Raw genomic sequence first — 24,240 nt, 5'->3', positions numbered from 1 at the left:
TGCCTTGAATATAGCAGCAATTGTTTTCTGCAGAGGGAAAAAGCATGGGTTCAGACACAGGGTCTCAGGAAACCATCGACAACCAGGGCACTGAGTGGACCAGCTACAATCCAGCACCCGAGCCTGGTTCCCCACCACTTGCCTGAATAGTAGCTGCACTAGAGAGGTTAAAAGCCAGACCACTCTTTGCTTATTTACAGATATAGTATTTGCAGTGGAGAGTTTATGGAGAGCTCTAAGCACCCTAAAGGATCATTAATAATTGCAACACAGTTGTGAATTTCCCCCTCTGTTATGGCTGCAGATAAGCAGAACCCATAAAATTGAGCTCCATTAAAAACAACACAAACATGCCCTTCTCTGTGCAGAACTGGAGGGGTGTGTGTGGTTTAAGAACCTCAACAACTAAGCTTTGCTAATCACTCATGACTAATGGCGTTTCAAACATCATCTTCACTGCATTTGAGCCGGGCGAGAAATGTCATGGATTCCTCTGAGGCTTGTTCTGTCTTTGCCTACTAGTGTGGGAGGGACGGATTTAGAGAGGACGCGCAGCACAAAGGCTCTACCCACTGTTCAAAGCTGACCCCAGGGGGCTGCAAACCTCAACTCTTATGGGGAGGGAGAAAAAATAGTAAATGGAAATAACCCTCTACATGGAGAAAGAAAAATGATAAGACGTTCTACCTCTGTAATCCAAAAGGAGGGACCAAATTCTTCTGCTTACAGACCTAAAGATGAGCCTTCCTAACTTCAAAGCTGTGCACTAGAGACAGCAAGAGATAGCAGCTACGCTCCTGCCTGTCGGTGCTTCTGGTCATTCATACTTGCAGAACTGAACAACTTCTTCACTAGTGTGTTGCTTTTCAGGAAGTGGTTCTGGGCTGCAGTCGCTTTGCAAGACCTCTGTGTGACGGGAAGCCAGCCAGCACACAGACTATGTGCAGACCAAAGCAGAGGCACGCTGCCCAATTTCGACTGGGAGCCAAACCTCCAGGCACCCCAGAAGTGCTGAATGCAGGTACCCAGCGGCATCAGAAGAGACCGCGCTGGAATGATGACAGACTCTGAGCACATTTTAGGACTTCTCAGTGCAGTCTGACGTTTCCAGGTATCAGAAAAGAGTGTCAGACAAAGCAACACATGAACCTGGTAAAAGCTCCTTTGTAAAGACAGTCCAGTATACCCAAGGATATCAGGGGGTGTTGAGAGGCTGGGTCATGGAGCAATGTGGTTTAACACATTACCTAACACTTATTTAAAAACATCTGCTGATATCTGACTAGCAACACGGTGCACTGAAGTCTTAGTGTGTATTAGCTGAGCAGTGTAAAAAGATATTAAGGTGTTAAATCTGCACTTGGCCTTGTCTGCCGTAGTTTGTCACTGTTAGGTCCACGTGTGCTTTATGTGGATGCCCACAGTTCCTTCTGAGACACTACCACTGTGTGCAGATGGAGAAATTAAGGGTACACCTGCTTTTTGAGCTGCAGACATATGTGTGCTTCTTCCTCCTGTGCTCGGATGCGGGTCAGCCGAAGTGTGGGACCCTGTCTCCGTGCCGGGGCTCAGGCCCTGTCCCCCTGCGCAGCTTGGTGCCACCACGGCTCAGTGGCTGCCTGGGCAGGGACCAGGCTCTGTCCGCGGGAACAGGAGGAGGGTCTGTCTGAGCTGCCGAGCAGCAGCATCGCACGGCTGCCTTCAGGCGCTTGTACCCGGGCTTCCCTCCTGTAGGAACCGGGGTGGGGGGCGAAGGATGAGCTTCTCTTGCTCGCGGCACGGTCAGGCTCTGCCGCAGACTAAGAGCAAATGTGACGTTTTGAGGAGAATTAGGAATTGAATTAGTCGTCCTCGCTGCTATGATTCAAAGGCTGTATATGCCATCTGTAGTCTTTCTACTGCTGCTGGGAGAGCCAGAGAGGCCAGCGCCATGCGAGGCTGGTTAGCCTGTGAAAGGCAGGGAGATGTGTAGGTGGTCCCGCTCTGACAGACTGCGGAGGCTGCCTGCATTCAGGGGACTGCCTGTCCTTTACAGCCCTGCTTCGTTCCTTTGCGCTATTTTACATATTGAAAGGTTTTTATAAAGACCTGTTTTAACCCGAGGAGAGTTTTAAAGGCTGTAAGGTCTGGCTGCTCTTTCCACTCCCAAAGCATTTGTAGTTACAATTAAGATCTGTGTTAAACCTACTGTCAATTAGCCTCAGCGATGTGAAAAGCATCAGGCCCGGGGAGGGAAGGCTTTCCCTGGCTGAAGAGTGAAGGAAGAACAGCAGCCTGCTTTATGAAAGGGAAAGAAGAAATAAAAGCCTACAGAAAGAGGCTTACCCTACAGAAGAGAAAAAGCGATTGTCTGGTGCTCGGCAGCTGGTGGGTACAAAGCCCTGGGCACCGGCCGGTGGGGTGTGCGCCGCGGGAGGTGCTGGGGCTCATCAGCCCGAGTGGAGGGCGCGTCCTTAGTGGCGGATCACTGGAGGACAGCACTTGCCTTGCTGGTTTGCTTTGCTGGTTAGATTTAAATAGTGATTCAGTCTCCCAGACTGGGAATGATTTAGCTACTTCTCTCTTCTGAAATGTCCAGGAAAAGAGCTTTACCTATTTGCTCCTTTTATTCTGTCAAAAGTTTCCACTAGAAATTTCTCTTGGTTTAAAAAATAATAGTGCTTGAATCGGTAGGTTTTTTTCTGGTAGGAAGGAGAGTCTTATTTTGACACCATCAGGGTGAAAGAGCAAAATTAAGGTTTTCTTCAACCTGAACTGATGGTTTTGGATTTATGAAAAATCAAATAAATTTCATTTTTATGTCAAATTTTATTATTATCATTACTAATTATTGTTACTATTATTACTAGTACTACCACCACCACCATTTGAAAATTGTTAACAACCACAAGCCCTGTTAGCTCTTTTTTAACAAGACTTCTGGGTTCTCCTGTCTGAAGCAAAGGAGTTTGGGAATACCTGCTCAGGCCGAATCCCTGCCTGCAGGGCTGCCATCCCTCTGCTGCCAAAGAGCAACTCCTTCTCTGTAACCAGGTTCATTTGTACAGCCCATGGCAAAGCCACAAGGAAAGGTCCAAGAGGGGAGCTGAGCTTGTCCTCTACTTAGGGGCCCTATGGCACAGCAGATTTTTACGCCCTCCAGCCAGCCCTGATGAGGTATGAGACAGGAGAGGGAGAATTTCTAATGGGAGGTATTTTAGTGTGTCTATCCCCAGGCAATGTGTAACTCTGGGGGCTGTTCCAGTTAGCCTAGTTAATGCAGACCTCAGGCTAGTCTTACACTGGAGTCAGGGCTGTGCCGGTCAGCCTCAGGACCTGCAGCGCTGTGACACAGCACCACTGTTGCTTTGGATACAGCTCAGTGCACGCTGAGCCCCCTCCCATCCCTCCCTCTGCCTCACCATTCAGAGCCCAGTGGTCTGGAGGCTGCAAGGACCCGGCTGCACTTTCTCTCCTGACTGTATGCTGCATCCCACAGGGAGCAAGAGCAACAGTAACAACTAACTGGCACAAACTAAACATTAATTACAGTTAATTAGGGTTTTGGCATTAAAATGACAAGCCATTCACTTCCCATGACTGTCCTAAGAGCAATTTTAGAAAAGAGTTGTATGCATGGGGCTATGCAAAAAAGGCCACGGTATTCAAAAAGCCTGGTAAGACTTCCCAGCATTGCCAGGTGGTGGTGAGAAGCCTGTTGGGTCAGGAACATCCTGTATTTGACAAATGACTAGGCACTGTTTATCGCTCAAGACAAATGCAATCTAGAAGATTGTGTTTTCTGCCACAGCTCAGTTCAGCTGCTGGATAACTCGTACCAAAACCAATCAGGCCTCTTTATCCCCCCATGCCTGTCTTCCATACATGCTAATAAAGGCATTTAAAATTTAATCTCCCTCTTGTCTTCCCAAAATGGAATCCAAAGGAGTCAAATATGACAGTGATTTTGCAGACAAGGCTCACAGGGGTATTAGGGGAAACATACAGTTTTAGTTCCCTAATAGAGTTTTAAGCCCCTGAGAGATAAAGGAAAGTCAGCACGTAAATGAGGCGCTTGCTCCAAATAATTAGCACTTCTAGAGCACTTCTCATCTTCAAAGGGCTTTGTGCACATCCTTGTGAGTGTGCTACACAGCCCCCTCTCAACAGAAGGAGGAAGAAGCCAAGGCTATTTCATGATGTTTGCAAACAGGGCTGGGAAAGGGTCTGGAGGGCTGGTGAGGTTTGTGCTCAAAAATTCAGGGGCTGTTTTCCCTGCTTACAGAAAGCCAGGTGGATTTCTGCACAGCTTGCCAGCGCAGTAGTTCAGCTCAGCAGGATGGGGAGCTAGCTCAGCAGCGCTGGGCTATAAGCATTAACCTGGGTCTACAGTCAAACCTCAAGGGACACATCTGACCTTTGAATAATTGAGCACTGCAGCGAAGAGGCTTCAGTAACTGAGCTCGCAGTGTGAGAAGAGAAGCTGTTGGGGGTCAGGGAGGGAAACATTCTTCAAGTTTTCATTAATGAGAAAACACAGATGAAAACTCTGTTCCAGAATACAAAGGAACAGACCTTTTTGCAGGGGAAAATGACAATGGTGGGGCGGGTTTGGGGGTTGTTTTAAGGTATGGTCTATGGTGCTGCAAGGCTGTTTTTTCCTGGTGTGGAAAGGTCACAAGTATGGTCGGGTCAAGGGGAAGTGACATGGGCTCAGTTTGATGCTAAGGAGGCAGAGCTCTCTGAGCTAGGCTTGTCCCAAGGGATTGTGGAAAACGCAGCTGCAGCCAACCTGTTTATCATAGAATGGCTTGGTAGAATCACAGAGTGGTTTGGGTTGGAAGGGACCTTCAGAGGCCATCTAGTCCAACCCCCTGCAGTGAGCTGGGACATCTTCAGCTTGCTCAGCTTGCTCAGAGCCCCGTCCAACCTGACCTTGAATGTTTCTAGGGTCTGGGGCATCCCCCACGTCTCTGGGCAATCTGAGCCAGTGTTTCACCACCCTCATGGTAAAAAATTTCTTCCTTATACGTAGTCTAAATCTACCCTCTTTTAGATTAAAACCATTACCGCTTGTCCTATTGCTACAGGCCCTACTAAAAAGTCTGTCTCCACCTTTCTTACAAGCCCCCTTTAAGTATTGGAAGGCTGCAACAAGGTCTCCCCACAGCCTTCTCTTCTCCAGGCTCAACAACCCCAACTTTCTCAGCCTGTCCTCATGGGAAAGGTGCTCTAGCCCTACGCTCATTTTTGTGGCCCTTTATCCAAGAAAAGGCTGGGCTGAAAGAGGAAAATGGCTCACATTTGTGAGCCTTTAACACAGATGCCTCTTGCATTGTCCAGCAGCTGCACAGGCTAATCTTACTTGGCTCAAGTCCCAAAGGCAGTGGCCCATATCACACCTTTCCTCCTCTGGTGTAGACGGTCCCTGTGCCCTGGCTGTTAGTAGTAATTTCAGGTTCTCTTTTGTCATGTCTTTTGCATATTGTATGATTACTTTTTAAACTGAATGAACTGTTTCATTCCTTGTCAATAACAAATATATCAAAAAGACCCAATTTCAGCTAATATTCTCGATATTTCTTGAACCACACACAGGGAAACTGAGGGTTTAGGTTTCTACTGCGATGTAATTATACTTGGAACTAAACTAAACATTTGCTTCAGAGGTTCTTGATGTACTTGTATTCTCTCAGAGGGGTAACACCGGTTTCCCAGATTGCATCACTGATGCATGGGGGGTTCAGAAGACTTGCGTAACGTCAAACCTCAGTGCAACAGGGAAGTCAAGATATAACCCAGGGGTCCACACCCGTTTACTTTCTCTAATCAGCAAATTTCCCTCCCACCCCTTAATACAATACTACAAAAACACTGTTGCTTATATAAAATATTTTGAAGTCAAATAGGCTACCAAGTACAAAATAAGGCATCAGGACTGACTGCTCCAGAGTAAGAAAACTTTTGCAAATCTAGCAATTACTTTAAAAAGACTGATTCATTTGAAAAGAACTCTCTCACTCAATGTTTTGCAAGAATGATGATATGTCATCCCAAGGAAATTTTGAGGTGACTTTTAGCAATTACACTCAGCCGTGGAACAAAAGGAGGCAATGGAAATATTCGCTTCTGCTCAGATATTTTTAATAAAGGAAAGCTTGTTAAAAATAAACTGTAAAGAAGATTTGGGCGGAATCACAAATCATCTCATTAGCATTCGGGGGGAAAAAAAGCAAAGTTGAAATATCAGCTTGTAAAGTCTTTTCTGCAAAGCCAATTTTCTCCCCCTTCCATCTGGTTTATCTGTATTCCAAAATTCTCATTTTCAAAGAAGTTTCTAAAATGGCAATTCCGGGCTGTTTTTGTTCTTACTAAACAAAGCAATGTACACCCAATATAGAAATATAAAGAGGAATGCAATGAATTAGACTTTTTTTTCCTTTTTTGTCTCACAGTAGATTTTTAAAGCCAATCCCAGGGTTTAAAAAGGAGAAGGATGTGGGTGATTTCACACCTGCATTGCTGCTTACCCTGAAAAGCAACCATGGGGCTAACTGAGTCTTTAGTCTCTGGTCAAACACAAACTGACATCAGTGATCCAGCGAGGGCCAGCACCACAGGCTCAGACCTTTAATGGGAGAGGCACCCCCCCAGCACTTACAAGACTGATAGAGAAAAAGGAGACATGGCAAATGCAAAAGCAGCATAGGAAGGGCAAACTGGAAATTCTGCTTTAGACAAGAATTTGAAATTTGCCCAATGCTACTCCTCAACATTTTGTGGATTCTGATTTGGAGAACAGCAGTAAAAAAGTGACACTCTCCTGCAATGAAACAATTAGAAAAGTAGACTATAAAAATAGCACTACAAAGAAATATCTAGAATTTTAAAGGTGGTATTCAAACAGATGATCTTTATTTTGCAGTTTATTATCTTTGAGCATAACTCTTTATAAAGAACATTAAAATGAAGGTTAAGAGAAACTTACCCCATAGACCAGTTCACCCACCATGCCATTCCATATCTTAGTCTCAGGGTCCCTAGCTCCATATTTCCCATCTCCAACAATTGACAGTTTGTATTTTATTCCAACATGTTTTGCTATTTCAGAAGCTAAGTCTACACAATATCCTTCATATCTCTCATTCCCTTCTAGTTGTTCATGGTTTTTCTTATACATTACATATGGTGATTCCTTTGAAACAAAAGTAAAGATCAAAAGAATGTAAAGTACAGCTTTAAAACATACAAAATGAGAACTGTTATTATCCTTTATATTACTGGCATATATTTACAATATTTCCTGCTTTGGTACAGAAATTAGAAAGACAAACTCTTGCAGTTTAAAAATCCTTGGCTGATCCTACAGCCACACATACTATTGATTTTAATCCTAGTACGGGCCCGTTGAAGACAACAGGACTATTCCACTTTAAAAAGGTTACACTTTTGTTTGCAGGATTAGGCCTGATTAGACACTCAAACAGCATCACTGTACTAATAATTCAGGTTTTAGTGCTTAAAGAACTGACATACCCAACACCTGTACCATCAAAATCATTTCCTAAGGCCCCAGTGGCCTAGAATGGGGCGCTGATGGAGATATTTTCAAAGCAGCCTAAGGGAAGCTAGGCTAAAATCCTCAGCAGCAATTTTTGTCACTAAATTCCCTTAGCCTTCTTGGAAAATTCTAGCTGAAATGCTGATTATATCTTGCTAAATCCGTAGGAGTATAAAATACAATGCTTCAGGAAATGGCATAAAATTGGCTCATGCGTAGCAGAATTGTAACAGGCAAGAAGTCACAAACAACACTGTACAGAGCACATCTGCTAGAGGCATTGGGACTGACACAGGTGCTGCTGTTTATGAGACACAGGAAGCGCTTTACTCCTTTGGAATTGCATGGGTCTAGGTCGCTTTTCACCCAGTGCTAGAGCAGTTCCAGTTCTCTACAGGCTTCATTGTGCCACCCTTACTCAGTCCACAGGGGTTGAGTTTACAGGAGCTGTACCTGAGTGAGGGGTGCAAGATTTGACCCTACAGCAGGAAGGCCAGATCCTGCAGTCATTCACATACACACATAACAACTTGACTTACGTGAGGCGTTTTACTGAGTTCAAGTGTCTGAGAAGCAGGGAAGTGCAATGCTGAGCTCAGTGAGCCCCTCCTGTGAGTAAACTTATTGATACACATAAAGTTTGCAGGGTCAAGCCTTCAGTACATCTCTGGAAGGTACTGAACTTTTCAGCCACTTGAAGTCACATAGTATTGAACGTTTGCCTCCTGGCAAGGTGTCTAACACCCCTCAGGAGCCACGTGTCTTGTTTCCTAAACACAAACACACTAAGAACATAAAACTTACCAAGATGGTAGTGACTACTATAGTTCTGTTCTCCACAGATGAAGTGTCATTAGAGGGCAGCTGATCTAATGCTGGCACAAATCTTTCATATTCGTTCCAATAACCAGCCTATAAAAATGGAGATTGTTACCTCATTACATACGTTTACAAGGACTCTTGTGCGTAAACTTGTAACAGGAACTGTCAAAACATATGGCTCTGTAACACTTATTCATGCAACATTTTTGCCATTAAAGGACTACTTTAGCTTTAATTTAATTTCCTTAAAGAAACAATGTTCTCAAGCCCATGTGCAAATAAATGCCAGCCAAATCTAAGTGAAAATACCTATTAAATTCTCCTTATCTCAAATCACATCATCATAATGCCTGTGGAATAAATTCCCATGTATCCACAGCATAAGAATATACTATAGACAAGAAAATAAATTGCACAGCACTGTGAGTAAAATATTTTGATTTTGAAATTTTTATCCATAGTCTGCTGCAGTTCAGACAGTGAATACAGTCCCTGCAGAGGTACCTGAGCTAGCTTTAGAGTAGATGCACAGACATCGTTAGCAATGCAGGCACAGTAGCATTATCTTCAGTACGGGATGCAAAACCCTCTGTGAGCACGAGGGTGACTATTTGTCAGCTGGCTCGTGCCGACCTTCATGGTGCTGTGGCTACATGGCTATGCTATTACACTAGTTTTTGTATCCCTGCACAACACAGAAGTAACACTTTCATCTGCACTGTAAACCTAGTTGAATGGCTGGGCCATGTCCAGAGGTATTTTATTATCAAATATGTGCAGAAGAGTTTGAGGAGTCTCAATGGTGACTGAGCAGGTTAGGTACCTATCGCCAGGTGAAATCAGGGGGATTTACGTGCCTCGGCCACACAGCCTCTTCTCTCGATACTCCTGAGGCCCTGTCTACCTAATTATTTTTTAAAACCTGCCCTAAATTTCTTTTATAACAGGGATCTAGGCAACTATCCCACTTTGGATCTATACTTTATTTAGGAGACAAGAGAATGAGTAGAAAATCCTAATTAAAACCAAATTTATTTGCTGTTAATTTCAGGTTTCTAAAATACACTGGCTTCAGCTTCACTATTGTTCTGAGGCTGTTATGGAAAGAAGGGAAAGACGGAGGGGAATTTAGGAGACGGGGCTGAGCACAGGACCATGACAACAGGTATTATGCTTGGCAGTGGAAAAGCTCCAGAAGGGTTTTAAGGAAAAAAGTGGGGTCTGAAGTTGGCATGGAAACCAATGAGGTTATTAAGCAGGGCCAGTGTTTGGTCCAGGAACAGAATAGAACAAGATTTCTGGGACAGTGAAAGCAGCAAGAAGGTGGCGTTTCTTCAGGGCCCTGTTATTACAGTATCTGTGTGGTATTTTTGAGTTTCATTAATTTGTTGGAATAAATATTTGTAAAGATGTGAAATCTGGATGCATATCTTGAAACTCACCTTCCGTGATCCAGCGGCTTTCATTTCATACACATCAATTGTGTAATTTGTTCTCCGCCCATAGGTGTCAAACTGGATGTTCCCTGTCATTCCTTGAACCTGCACCTTAAGGAAATAAACAGAAACAGCAATTTAATAAAAGATTTGCTTTATTTTTCCCTCTGTTACATTTTGCAGGAACCTACTAGCTCTAGCACAATTTTCATCTGTATAGGAGACTTGCAGGTCTTTTGACACAGCCAGTTATATGCTTCATAAAAAACCCAATCCCAGTTCTCTCTCTTTCAGCTGTACATATTCTTTGTTAGTTAGTACTCAGCTGGTGACTCACTACCGCAGAGTGAGCTGCATTTATCTATAAGTGAAATTAGCTCTGCACGTATGTTAAATACAAGAAAGACTGATTCTGCCGTGCTTAGTCACGCTGGGTTCACTGATACAGCATGGAGTATCAGCGAGGCACATTCAACAATTCAGTGCCATTAAACCACACACAATATGGTATGGAATGATTTGTGATATGGACCAGAATCCTATATCATTGCTCATTCTGGGAAGTGCTTTATTTTAAGATCAGTCCCAGTGTAGGAGAAAGGAATGAATGTCTTCTCTGAATGAGCACAGACAATTGTCTCTACTGCTTATGGAGTTTTGGTCTCAATCTGGATGGATGGGTGTATAGACGGTAAGTCATTATCATTACCTACTCACATGAATCATCTTAAGGGGAAGTATAAAGTACTTCGTTTCAGAGAAAAAATCTTTCTTATTTCCCTGTATGAAAGGGTGAGATATTTCCATTTATCACTTATCAACACTGACAAGCTGTCATCTCAGGCAGAAAGGGTAACAGTCTGAAACTTCAGTAGGGGTAAACTAGCTTTAATATTTAGCAAAATGCAGTGGAAGTTACAGGAATAGGTGATGAAAGACTAGTCAAAGGGAAACTGTTCAGGGCTGGTGACTGATCTGCTATTTATGGTTTAGAGATAGTGCAATCGAACTTGTTATGGTGGACGAGGCTACATAAAACAGCCAATATTCCTTGGACCTCAAATTATCCAGTGAGGCAAATTCAGACTGACATATAAGGAGCATGATTTTTTTTATCAGTAAGTGGATTTGAACCTTTATTAAAATAGTTTATATAATTTCAGGGGTCTGGAAGCACAGGTGAGTTATTCCTGTCTCCAGAAAGCTAAAGAGGTGAGTGGGACTTTGTAAGCCAAGTTTGCCCCTGTGAGGTCTTATCAACTCTGGACTGAGCAAATGTATTTGTAGGGTAGTTGGCATATAACTTGCAGCCAGATGTGAGCTGCTGCGCCGGCTTTTGGCACTTGCTGGAAGCTGTCTGGCTACCTTAGCACAGCAGTGACTGTATGTCTCAGCAGAGCTTGTTAGCCCGGCTCCATCCTGATGCATATTGAGACGGGAGCATTGTGCACTTGACACCTTTTGACTTCAAATGTAATTTGTTTCTATCTTTGGTGGGAAAACTCAGCACTTTTTGAAATCTGGCTGCACCGAGGCAGGAAGCCTCACCAGGACTCAGAACGCTTCTGGTAGCAGCATGCGGAGGCAATCACAAACAGAGCGACTATTTATAACTGCCCAGATCTGTACGGGTAAACTGTCTGCCACTGATCTGATGTCTTAGCATCAGCTTTGGAAATACAGACATGCACAGTTTCCAAGGCTGTAGGGAAGCAGACTCAGGTAATGCCTATTTCCCTTTTGCCAGCAGGATGACTATAGTGTGGCACAGAACCTTCTGCTGGCACACGATATTTCAAGGACGTCTTGGAAAGAATATTCTTATCTGAGTTGTTGCTACAGAGTGGAGAGGAAACATTGTTAAATCAAAGTTTTTTCCTGAAGCAAAGATTCAAGGCCATCATCTGAATAGAGGGAGAGAGTGTGATGGACAGGATGGGGTCTGGAAGGCAGTGTGTGATGACCTCGGGTAGCACTTGTTGGAGGTGTACATAAACCCCACTTAGATGACTTCGAACAGCTAAAACAATACAAGGCAACCAGCTGAAAGTCAAACTTCTGTATTTTTTGCCAATCGTGACTTTGACTTTGTATATCTTAGGAATGATGTTTTTTAAAAAAATTCTCGAATAAGGCAGTGTCTTCTAGCAGTGTTGGTTTTCTTTGTTGACACAAATACCTGGTATCTCATTTGGAGGAATTTTAGATTTTGCTTGCAATTAAGTTCAAACAGACAGTACAAATTCTTTAACTATTGTGAAGGTTGAATTTAATTAACTTCTCTTCAAAAGTGTCTAATGCTACATTAATGAATGTGCAGTTAGGGTATTTATTAAGAAGTGATATAATGGCATAAAAAGAGCTCTGGCAATGTGAGACTAAACCATCTCTCTCACTCTTAAGAGTGATATAATCTGATTATAACCTTCTACAACTCATTATAACCTTCTGATATAATCCCTCCAATTTGGTAATTGAGAAAAAGCAGTAATTAAGCTAAGTGTATGAAGGCTGACCTAGGATTTGTCTATACCTAACACGGGCTTAATTCTGGTGTCACTCACTCCAGTTCTATGCTTGCATTAATAGAATAAATTCTAACAGGTTTGTTTTAGAGTTATTTGAGCCAGACTAAAAGCCAACCATATTCTTGTCTCTCATATCTGCAAAAATGTTAGCCAATTTTTCCTGTTGTTACTTGCTTTAACACATAGAGCAGTCTAAAAGGAGTTAAACATCAACATAATTAGAGACGTACGTGAGGTAGGATCCCATGCAGTAACTAATGTTAGGGATAAAAAACAGGCCATGCAGAAGGTAATCAGGCTGAGTGCAAAGTTATGCCAGGAATCAGGACCGGTTTGAGGCTAAACTGTGTCAAGGTTCAGGCTGGTGCTGAAATCCAGCAGTATCGCTATGACCAACAACATTTTATTCCACTGCTTTAAACCAATCTGAGGTGACTTTTTACTGGCAAATTATCAAAATTGCATACATGTGTTTAAGTTCATAAATACACGTGTCCCTGCAAGATCTACAATACACATGCTGAGGAACCAGTCTAGTTCTGTTAGTCAGATTTGCAGCCTTAGCCTGACTTTAGAAACTCCAAATACATTTTCGTTTGCAAAACAGCTCATGCTCACTCTCGCGGAAGCTTGGGTGTTACAGGGCAGTCAGACTGGAGGTGCTCTGGTGTGGACAAGCAGGCAGGTGCTGCACCGGTGCCACAGGGATGTGATTTTGGCCAAAGTTTTGACAGCCCTTTAATGGCTGCATTTTAGCCATCCTTTGGAGTTTGTCATGAACTTTCTTTTTTCTTTCTTTTTTTCCCCTGAGGAGCTGCAGCTGTCTGTGTGAGTACAGAAACTGCGTACATGGAGTAGGATGTAAGTTCGGTCCCAGCAGAATTGCTGCTGTTGTGGAATATGCACATTCATTAGCTGGTATGTTTGCCCTTACCATTTTCAGCGCTCTTTCTATATCAATCCCTTGGCTCCATGGTACTGCAGGGTTAGCCAGGCAGTCTCCAGCACTACCTCGCCTGGAGACATCAACACGCTGTCTTCGGAGGTAACGGAAAGCCTCTGCTATGACCAGGACGGCATCATGGGTCAATGCAGACGTATACTAAAATTGATGCAAATAGAAGATGGTGACAAACTGCAATCTTAGAATTGCCCCAAGTTTATCAGGTCTAGTCCTTCTCTTCGTTAAAATACTCTTAGAGGACTTGTGCTTGCAAGCCATTTTGCTCGCTTTGTCTTGCCACAGGTGTTTTATGTAGCTTAACGATTCCATCTACTTCAATTAACAAATTAAAAATATCTTCATTTTGTATAGCATATAGCAGCAAAATAACAAAACCAGTTTATAGTTGCATTAAGTTTAAATTTAATTGGAAGTTCGCTCATCTAAATGAGGTCACTACAAAAGTCTGCAATTCCATGCTGGCCCGTATTGCTACCAATAGCAAAGAAGAGCTCATATTCGGTTTTTGCTTGGAGTATTCTTTTTCTTTTTAACAAGATTGCCAAGACAGACAGTTTTGAATTAAAGTTAACATAAATCATTTCTGTTTGGACCACAATCCTGATTAGGTAGCATCTGTGGCAAGGAATAGATCAGATTACTTTTCTTAGAAGACAGCTATACAAGCAAGCAATCACAAAACACACTTTAGGCATTACATCTCCTTGGTAATTGCCCATCTGCCTTCTCTGACTCCACAGTAAATCTGAGGAGGGCGGTAAGCTTTGTGTAGCAGCAACTCTTCAACAAATCCCCCAGACTCCTTAACTACTCGTTCATGTTGCTGTGAACTTCATCCATTACTTGTCGTACATACTTGGTGACACCCCCAATGCTACAAATTTAGTATCACCTACAAAATGTCATGGAGGTGGTTTTTCACATTTTTTCCACATTTATGTGTCTTTCTGAAAGTTCTTGCCTCCTAGAGTGGCCCAGGCTTTGCACATGACATCATTCGTTTTCACCAGCATTACAGCACACTTACAATTAAAGGGCCTGTGCACAGGAGACCATTCCAGCATGTACATACTGGGAGCAACTGAATGTGCTCAGCGTGTGAGATGAGATTTCAAACCCCTTGTAACTGATCCTTCTTATTTTTACAGTGTTTCTAAGGGAATTAAGAGAACAAAAAAGAATGTAAGGGCTATGGTGCTCCTGCCCTCCTTTTGGCTGTCTGTGTGATACCGCAGAGCTCCTGGCTCCCGATGAACCTTATGCTGGAGTTAGTGCTGCCCGTGTGTGAAATACAAAGGCGGAAATCCAAGTTTCAACTGCATGTTGAGCTACTCTCCTTGTGGATAGAGACTTATCAAATTCAGAAGTTGTTAATTCTATCCTGTAGGGCAGGATAGCGCAATTGGTGGTCTGTATTTCTTTAAAATGTGTATTATCTTATTGCAAGCTCTTCAGTTTGACATAAAGCCTCAGGAAATCTGCACAGAATGAGGTGGGTCTGCATGTGCAGATCAAGAGAATCGTATCTGATAAAAAAGAGTGCAAAAGTAGGATTGTGAAGAAGGTTATACAGCAGCCTTTCCTACTGAGTTTTAAATGACACCAGTTTATAAACTCTTACTGGGTGAGTGTGTGGGGTGGTTCCTGCTCTGGCTGTATCTAGGTACAGGCGGTCTTTTTATCCTGCCCACCTTTGCCTCCTCCTGTGATGCTTTGCAATGATCTTGCTCTACTCTTTTACTAAGTTAACAAAGGTTATGTGTCACATGCCACACAACAATATAGCACCAGATAGTAATTTTAAGGTATTTGTTCTTGTAATAAAAAAATCTTGTAATAGCTGTCCAATCTAGCACTATGTAAAACTTACAGGCTGATAATTTTTTCAGCAGACTGCGTCAATTGTCAGTAACCTTAATGCAGTCCCTTCCAAGTCATGCCAAGAGAACTACCTAATTTTCTACTTTATTTGAATTCTACTTATAAATGCATGAGCATGCAAAGAGAAAAGAGAGAGAAGGGAAAGGCTGATAAAATACAGAATAAATTAAACATCAGGGCTTTAATCTCTAGGCAATTTTATTTCCTAATCTAAAATATTGTACATCAATTTTTAAGTATGCTTTTTGTCTGATTGACAAATAGTCTGCACATTTCTATAATGAGCTGTACATTTGTGGAAAAGTAATGTAATCTTTGTGTTTGTACCATATACTTAAGATTCTTTTTTAAGGATGGAGAATAATTTTTCCCTTAAGGTAAATTGCTTTCAAGTGGAATAAAATCTTCCCAGGTTAACTTTATATATTTCAGAGCTTTTAAGATTAGTACAATACTTATCTTCACTTCTGCATCACTGCTAGGAAGCTTTAGAAAGCAGGTCTAGGTCCTAATCAACACTAATCTGAGTTTTGTGGACCTCTGACTTTCTTTGCTTCCTCTGAAATGCTAGCAAAGCTGTGGGATCGCGTGGGATTAGGATGATTTTCCTTCCCCATAGAAATCACATGATCCCAGGGATGGAAAAGTATGTCTCCATATGGCATTGGCCTTCTGGCAGCAGAACCACATAACTGGTTCCTATTCTGCCTGTAGTCCTCTCTAGCTAGTACTTTATGCTTCCCTGAGTTTTACCTTACTTATACCAAGACATCACCCTAGTTTATCGGAGTAATTTTGAATTCCAAATCTGTTCATCAATTTGCATGTGTCCCTCCCAAATCAAGCAGAAAAGACATGAACTGTCTCATCATGGTTGTGGTTCTTAGATAGGCAGGGTTTCCCTGAGACAGTCAGTACACATGATGTGGTGGGCTGGGCTCCCAGAAGTGACAGAATTTAAGGTCTTCTCATCCACCACCAGCCCCAACTTTTATTCACCTATGCGTGTTGATGAAAAAGAACAGGCCTCACCAAAAGAGGAAGAGGAAGAAAGAACATAATAGGAATATTAATAATATGCAATGGTCCGAGAAGATTTAATGTCTTTGACCACTGGACAGAGTATTCTTGATGTGCTCCTTGACTGGATGGTGAATAGCATCTCTCTCTGCTATAGAGATGCTGATGCAGAAAAAAGTATCTGGGGGAGATATTAACGGGTTGCAAGTCTAATAACAGTAGCCTTTAGTTCACTCAATCTACGACAGTTTTGGTGAACCTAGGACTTTAACGCAAAAAAATTTGGAAAATTTTATTGGTTGGAGATCTAATAACCAGATTATGTAAGTAAAGGACAGTGGTGCAGAATACAGGGATAGATTATGAGGGCAACTGTCAGCAGTGACTGGGAGGTGGCAGTGGCTCCTCAGGGAATCTACAGCTACTTTATTTTTCACATGAAATTATCTATTAGCATTAAAATTGACTAGTAACCCACAGTTCGCATCTAAAAACTAACCTAACTAGCCCCCACCCCTACCCCAAGTCTAACTCAAGAAGTTCAAGTTAAAAGTTTTTACATCCACTGCACAATGACAGGATTTGCAAGACCAAGCCTTTGCCTCTGAGGAACTCCCACTGCGGTGGGCACTTGTGTCCAACTAAAAGCCTCTGCCTCTTCCTCTCATCTGGAAGGGCAGTGAATGTTGCAACATATTCTCATCAGGGATCTGTATCATACACGTGCACATGCCTGGGGTTTAAAAAAAAAACCAAAATAGCTGTTAGAAGCAACTCATAAAGTCTCCATCACTGTCAGGGTAAAATAAATACCTTTAATGGTGAATTTTTGGCTTCAGGGAATTCTCTTTCATCGAGCCTCACCCAGCGTTGTAGAAACTGTTGAACCATTGGGTTTTCATTATTAACAATCTGGAATCCAGTAATGTTGGCACCTCCATGCATTACTCTCTCCAGAACAATGTCTGTGAAACCCTGGGAGGACACATTAAGAAAACAAGAATCATTGCCATCCAAAGCCCCTTTTCTCTGGCTCAGTTTTACCCGCTATAAGTGTAGCACAAAAGAAACTGATTCATTTCCCTCTCGTCAGCTGAAAGTATTCTACCAAGGAGACAATTACTATCACAACCGGGATTGTGAAAGTGGCATGGAATAGAATTTAAAATGTCTTCCTGGTCAGACATTTGAGATAAAGAACTGCCCCGCTGTGTTGTGACAATGTGGTACGTAACATTCACTGGTCAGAAAGAAAACAGTGGGGAAACTTAAAGTACTATTTCCTCTCTTCTCCTCCTCATGGTGAAAATTGGTCAAAGACCTCAATCCCATTTGTACAGCAAAGTGCACATGAAGGTTCAGTGCTGGGAGCAGAAAACCACTTAACACCCGTGTTGGTCTGTGAGGGCAAAGGGCAAACCTCCTTGCTAGGCAGCTCTCCGTCACAGCATTACTTAACATTTCACTTACAGACAGAACGCTATGATTCTCTCCCACTGTTGTTATTTATACCTGAGGCAGTAAACTGGCATCTTTTTGATTAGTATGGCTTGATTGCAGTCATGTTTATCTGAATGTCAGTGGTTACACATGCTAAAAGGTAACCCAGAATAAGAACCCCTGTATGTCTATGCACATGCAATCAGTGAGATCATGACTGGTTCTTATAATGCAAAATGACACATCTTAAAGTCATACAGTACTTAAATAGAGGTATTTTAAAATTTGTCTTTTCTCTTTAATGACACCAAAACATGGATACAGAGAATATTCTACTAAGTGGGATTGCTAACTTGGAAGTGTGAGTTTTGGAAAAACATTTTTCCACTCACAGTAGGCACAGAACCCCAAAAATCGTCTTGCTGCAGGTTCAATTACAATATAACACTTTTTTTTCTAAGGAACTCTAGCGGATGGTGTTTTAAAGGCATCATAAACATCCCTGAACATCAATTCTAGAATCCAGAAGAAGCTCTGATACAGAAAAAAAAAGTACTGTATTGCCCTGGTAGGTCAACACATACCCAGACACCACCCTACACTCTGAAATACAGAACAGCTAAACAGCCTGGCTGGTTTACCTAATGGAATTGTTCTAATTTGCAGCTTTTTACCACTTATTTTATACACAAATATACTACAATTATTTTTCCTGGAGTGCTTACATTTCAAATATATTACATAGAAGATTACAGTTAGTCTTATTTATGAGGATAAAAATTAGTGGAAAACATGTAATTACATATTACATATTATTACATTATTATTTTAAAACTAGCAGAGGATATGAGCTTCTCAGACAAAAGAAAGACCGCAAATGAGTACAAATGACTGTAACATACCAGTGCTAGTACGTACTGAAGTAATTTCTCAAAATCCAAGAACTCATCCATTCACTTCCTCTTTTGCTGAATTAAAGTTGCCACAACGTGAATAGAGTATATTGCTCTAAACCTTAACTAAACTTGTAATTAAGAAAAGTTCTTACCAGGTTAGCTAACATGTAGTGATAGCCTCTAGAATGTTTGCCGAGGATTACAACCTGTGTGAAGAAAAAAATTACATGTGATTCAGTTGTAAGAGGATGACTCTTAATTAGTGGAAAACATCAGAGAATTGAACATTGTGGTAATCCTCTATGCCCAATCCATGGGCAGCAGGAGTCTTTACAGACACGATGCAGTCATTTGTGTTTTTAAAACACACAGAGTACAAAGAAGAGTAACTCACAAGGCTGAGAAGGCCCTGCTTGCGGAGATGACCTTACTTGGGAATCTCATCCTTGCGATCACACCTTCTCCCCTGCTGACCAGGTTCATTTTAGTTATCAGTTCAAGTATTTCTGCTCTGAAATGAGGTAACACTGTATCTGTTTACTTTGTTTCTAGTTTGTGGAGTCTCTGAGAGGCGAGTGACAGCCCAGCCACAGCGTGGCTGGGTTTATTAAACTGTACCAGCATAGCGGGGCTCAGTAGGCTCCCGGTCATACAGCGGGTTTCCTGCCATGAGAACCCTTGCCAAGCCTTGTCATATATGAATGCTTTACGTTAAATTCCTAACGTTATAAGCAGTGACCTTCATTGCCTTTTGACAATGTTCAAAAGGCCTGAAAATTGTCACTTCCAGTGTATCTAAATGAACACATCTGACCATACCTGTTTATCCAAAATTTATACTAAGTGTGATGTTGCACATTCCACTAAACCAACATCTCCTGCCCTCCCCGACCCCACTTGGGCATCTCTCTCTACAGAGTCATTAAATGGAATTGCTGAGAGACAAAAAAGCAGCAGGACGAACTGAGCATCTGGATTCTGTAAGGATAACGGGAAGGAGTGGAGGCAGCGCTGTTTGGCAAGCCTGAATTCTGCCATCCTGTGTGCTCATCCCCACTCCAGTGATACCGTGCTTTTGCAGAAAGGAGCTAAAAACGCAGTTCCCATACCTTTGCAGCTGGCTGCTGGCTCACCAGCAATACCCCTTGTGCAAGACTATGCACTGCACTTAGCACTATTCCCTTGCCTCCTGATTATAATCTCAGTTAACATCCAACCAGTCCACTCACGTGGACCAATGTCCAGCAGTAAGAATTTAATTAATACTTGTGGTGGTTACATGTGTGTCAGGACAGAATCAAACTTACACAGACTTCCTGGGTTGAACTAACAAAAGTTAAAAGTAGCCAACATAATGCTGGCGATAACACCGCGGGTGTAGCACTGACTATACCCTACGAGCAGCTCAAGTGAAGAGATGATGCTTTTCGATGGAGGATCATCTGAAAATCCATACGTCCCATACTAACATACTTCTTCATGGTCACAGATAAATGCTCCAAATGCCATACTCTAAAAGACGTCTTTTCAACACGACCACTTAAATCTTTGCTAAAAATAGATGACATCTGAGTCATTGACTTTAGACATACTGCTGAGCCTGTCAAAGTTCTTGATTAAATTATTAAGTCCCCTATTGCCTCTTTGGGTTGTCTTGTCCTTAACAGATGCCATTTTTTTAAAATTCACATTTAATTCTGTAGGAATTTGCATACTTCCAGCAGTCTGAAAATAAATTGCTGTTCAGGTCCTCTTGAGAACTGTATGTACACTCTGTTAGTAGAAAGTATCTGCTTTCCTACACTCACATTTGTTTTCTATGGAAATGTGCAGGCTTCCTTCAGATCATCTGGTGCGCGCGCGATTTGCATACTGAATTCTCTGTATGTTTTTATTTCAGCTTAAAGGCAGCAACTTACTTTTAAAAGGTTAGAGACAAAGAACTTACTTAACAACAACAATACTCTGTCATTTTAACCTTAATAAGAAGTACGAAAGCTTTTACATTTCTATCCGGGAATGTGTTTGTTTGAGAGAAAAATACCACAACAGATGAAATCAGAGGCTGTAAGAAAAACATGCATGGAGCTGCTACAGGCATCAGCAGCAATACTGCAAATAGGAAGTGTAGAACTCATTAGCATAGATCACACTCAACTTCCACCTCATCTGTTGTCAAGTCTCCAAAATGACCAGAAATAATTCTGGTTAGTCCCTTAGAGAGGGCCAATGTACCACAGTCAAGCTTTAATTCATAAAGCATCTTTCAGAAGTGACCTGCCAGTATTTCTACTCACACAATCAACCATGTTAGTTCATAATTAAACTGGATCTTCACAATGTTTTTAAAATTTGCTACACATGCTGTCCTAAATCTTAACAAAGACAACTCTCCTCCTCCTGCACTTTCCACCCTCTACCAACTGGCCAGCATCTTGAATGGAGCTGCTGGATTAGCAAGCCCAGCAGAAACAATCACAGACATCAGTGTTACTCCTAGGGGAGCGAGGGGGTGGATAAAGCTTTTTTATGAAGAAAGAAAACAGGAGTATAACAAATAAATCTCATCAACTGCTTATATATTGTGAAGCTTATATAGAAAGTGGGATATTGAATAGCAGTGGTGACTAGAAAGCCAGGATTACAGGACAAGGATTTCACAGAGCTACATGTCTTTGGTAAGTTTCACTTCCGAGACTTAATATTGCTTTCACCTTGACTGAAAGAAAAGCTTATAAGATTTTATACTGAACAAAGGAGGAGGGAAAAAGAAGGCTGGAAACTATCATGAATAATTCAGACTTCTGATCCCACATAATTCTTGCCTTGTAGATAAAAGGTCATAATGTCAGGTTTGATATAGGATCAAATAAAGTTTGTATTTTTAATTAACTCTTTGGATATTTCCAATTAATTAAGAGAAATTCTAAAGGGAACATGATTAAAATGTATCTGGTTTTAAAATAAAAGTCAAATCTGTTGGCCAGCACCAGGCTTGCAGGAAATACAGACCTATATGCTAGATTTGAGAAATTAAGTCAGCATTGCCAATTTTACTTTTTCATTTGCCTGGAGAAGTTATTTTTTGAATGGAAGGATAAAGGCAACTTATTTTCCACTGCATCCATCACCAGGATAATAAATAGGCAACTACTGATTTTTGCCTTAGCTTTTACATTTTTTTTAGAGTTTTGGAAGATAGCATTATAGAAATTAACTGGCTAATATTAAATTTTTATGGAGCATCGTGATATTTCTAAAGCAACAATGATGACTGTTTCATGATGTAGTTCAAAGGCTACACAACACCTAAGAGGAAGGACAGTGAAGAGGAAGCAAAATAACTTTAATACTAACCTCAAAATTACTCTGCTACCTTTTGACTTATTCCCTACTCAAATTGCAACCACAGCTAGTTCCTGGTCTAGAATACGGATCTGGGTTTTTTGGCAACGAAAATTAAATGTTGGAGTTAAGGGTGAAGGGAACATTACAAGGAGACTGGTGAACTCTTAAATGAAAGTCAAGGCAGTGAAGCTGTTTTAAACAGTAGCAATGGAGACAGATCCAGGGGTTTCACTGGAGTATTTCTCCAAGGACATAAGGAACTAGAATGGTAAGAATGCAGTGTGAAGGTGAACAGTAGTAACAGACCAGAGGCAAGGAAAGAATGGGTTAATGAGAGACAAGACTCTGTGGGCTCAAAAGAAATCAAGCGATGGAAGAATAGCGGGAGCTTGGTAGATGGGACCAAACAGCCATATTTTGTCTTTTAAAAATATCAGTGGTTTGTCTCTGAACCATAAAAGGGAAAGATAATTTTTCTTTTATGGATGGAGGAAATCACAGAACAGGTGAAGTTGGCAGAGGTCTCTAGAGATTGCGTATTCCAACCCCCTAGCTCAAACCAGAGCCAGCTAGAGCAGGCTGCTCCGGAGCATGTCCTGTCAGGTTTTGAATATTGCCAGAGATTCCACAAGCTCTCTGGGCAGCCTGTTTCAGTGTCTGACCATCCTCCCAGTAAAAATTAGTCTTCTTATGTTTGAACAGAATTTCCTGCATTTCAGTTTGTGCCCTTGCCTCTTGTCCTCTCACTGGGGACTGCTGAGACTCAGAAACTCCGTGAGACCCTCTAGGAAGAATCTGGCTCCACCTTCTTCATTCCTTCCCATCAGGTTTTTGCAGACATTATTAATATCCCCCCTGAGCTTTCTCCTCTCTATGCTATGCAACCCAAGTTCTCTCAGCCTTTCCTTGCATGTCGGATGCTCCAGTCCCTTAATGGTTGTAGGGACCCTTCACTGGACTTGCTCCAGGATGTCTATGTCTTTCCTATATTAGTAAGCCCAGAACAGTACATGGCACTTCAGATGCAGCCTCACCAGTGCTGAGTAGAGGGGAAGGATCACCTCTACTGACCTGCTGACCATGCTAATCCTGTACAGCCCAGGATGCTGTTAGCTGCCTTTGATGTGAGAGCGCAGTCCTGGCTTGGGCTCAACTCCTCTGCCAGGAGTGCGAGATCCTGCAGAGCTGCTTTCTAGCCAGGAAGCCTCTACCCAGTCTGTACTGGTGCATGGGGTTATCCTTCCCCAGGTGTAGGGCATTGCATTTCCCTTTGTTGAACTTCATGAGGTTCCTCTTGGTCCACTTCACCAGCCTGTCAAAGTATTGCAGCACAACCACCTGGTGTATCAAATACTCCTTCTAGTTGGTATCATCTGCAAACTGGCTGAGAGTGCACTCCATCCCATAACCTTCAGATCATTAATAGAGAGATTAAACAGTATTAGCCCCAGTACCCTTAGGGTACTCCAAATAGTAACTAGCCTCCAGCTGGCCTTTGTGCTGCTGATCACAACCCTCTAAGCCCAGCAGTTCAGTCACTTTTAAATCCACCTTACTGCCTCTGTGGGCTTTGATTTTAAAGAGTCATCGAAAAACAGAAGCTAAGAGGATATGCTTGCACTTTTACCTAGAGAAGTAGCTGTCATGATTTTGGCAGCAGTGAAAAGAAAACTACCATGCCCAATTAATACCTGTTTGGAGCTCATCTTTCCTTCATTTGAATCCACTGCCATCTGGTCAGTTTAATCTGTTTAATCACACTTATTTATCATCCTTTATTTACAAATGAAAAAAAGAAGGAAAAGAATTAGATCACAGAAGAACAGACTACCTCATCTACAGCTCAAAACCCTGATATTTTATGAGTCTATTAGATCTTTCCATAACATAAAATACTGATGCTGACAGGCAGTATTGCCACAAAGAAGGTCTAAAGATTTCTACTGTGCTTTTCATACCTGACAAGTGGCAGAAATATGCCACTTAAATGGAATGACAGGCAGAGATGTGACCTGCTGTAATGTGTCTTTTCATTTCGACCACATCTGGGAACAATGAGGCAGTTTAACTCTAGAACTCTTCCCTCCTAGGTTTTAAAAAGACAGCAAGAAAAATGAGATTTCCAACAAGCTCAGAGTAAAAAAGGATTTTGTTGTTTTTGTTCAGGTTATTCATGCATTAATTTGGGTTCCACTTTTGCAAAAAGCCCACATTTAACTTCAAGCATTTCTACTGATTTTTAAGTATACATGTAAGTTATTGAGGACAGGAGAGCTTAGCTACCTCCGGTTGTGAAGTAATGTGCCTTTATACCTTGCTATAGAAATACAGTTACAACATCTTTGCCTTCAAGCAGCGTGTAAAT

At 41.9% G+C, this 24,240-nt stretch overlaps 1 protein-coding gene across 9 annotated transcripts in view; it reads right to left on the bottom strand.

Moving 5' to 3' along the window:
* The window catches only part of GRIA3 (glutamate ionotropic receptor AMPA type subunit 3), a 159,394-nt gene that overhangs the window by 47,568 nt on the left and 87,586 nt on the right, over window positions 1–24,240 (bottom strand). For 7 of the 9 annotated variants that reach the window (XR_012662755.1, XM_075107160.1, XM_075107159.1 and 4 more), the window contains 6 exons: window positions 18,680–18,733; window positions 17,005–17,166; window positions 13,261–13,428; window positions 9,805–9,909; window positions 8,345–8,452; window positions 6,968–7,174 (listed from right to left, as the gene is read on the bottom strand). Coding sequence is in view for 8 of the 9 variants with exons in the window: in XM_075107160.1 (XP_074963261.1) it covers window positions 6,968–7,174; window positions 8,345–8,452; window positions 9,805–9,909; window positions 13,261–13,428; window positions 17,005–17,166; window positions 18,680–18,733 (804 nt within the window). In the remaining variant the exon portion in view is untranslated. The remainder of the gene's footprint in view (window positions 1–6,967; window positions 7,175–8,344; window positions 8,453–9,804; window positions 9,910–13,260; window positions 13,429–17,004; window positions 17,167–18,679; window positions 18,734–24,240) is intronic. The other 2 variants (XM_075107158.1, XM_075107157.1) reach the window with 1 other exon arrangement.

The sequence above is a fragment of the Phalacrocorax aristotelis genome, chromosome 11, assembly GCF_949628215.1.
Source record: "Phalacrocorax aristotelis chromosome 11, bGulAri2.1, whole genome shotgun sequence".
NCBI lineage: Eukaryota > Metazoa > Chordata > Aves > Suliformes > Phalacrocoracidae > Phalacrocorax > Phalacrocorax aristotelis.
The sequence above is the reverse complement of the archived record's forward strand: the minus strand, read 5'-3'. Positions and strand labels throughout refer to the sequence as shown.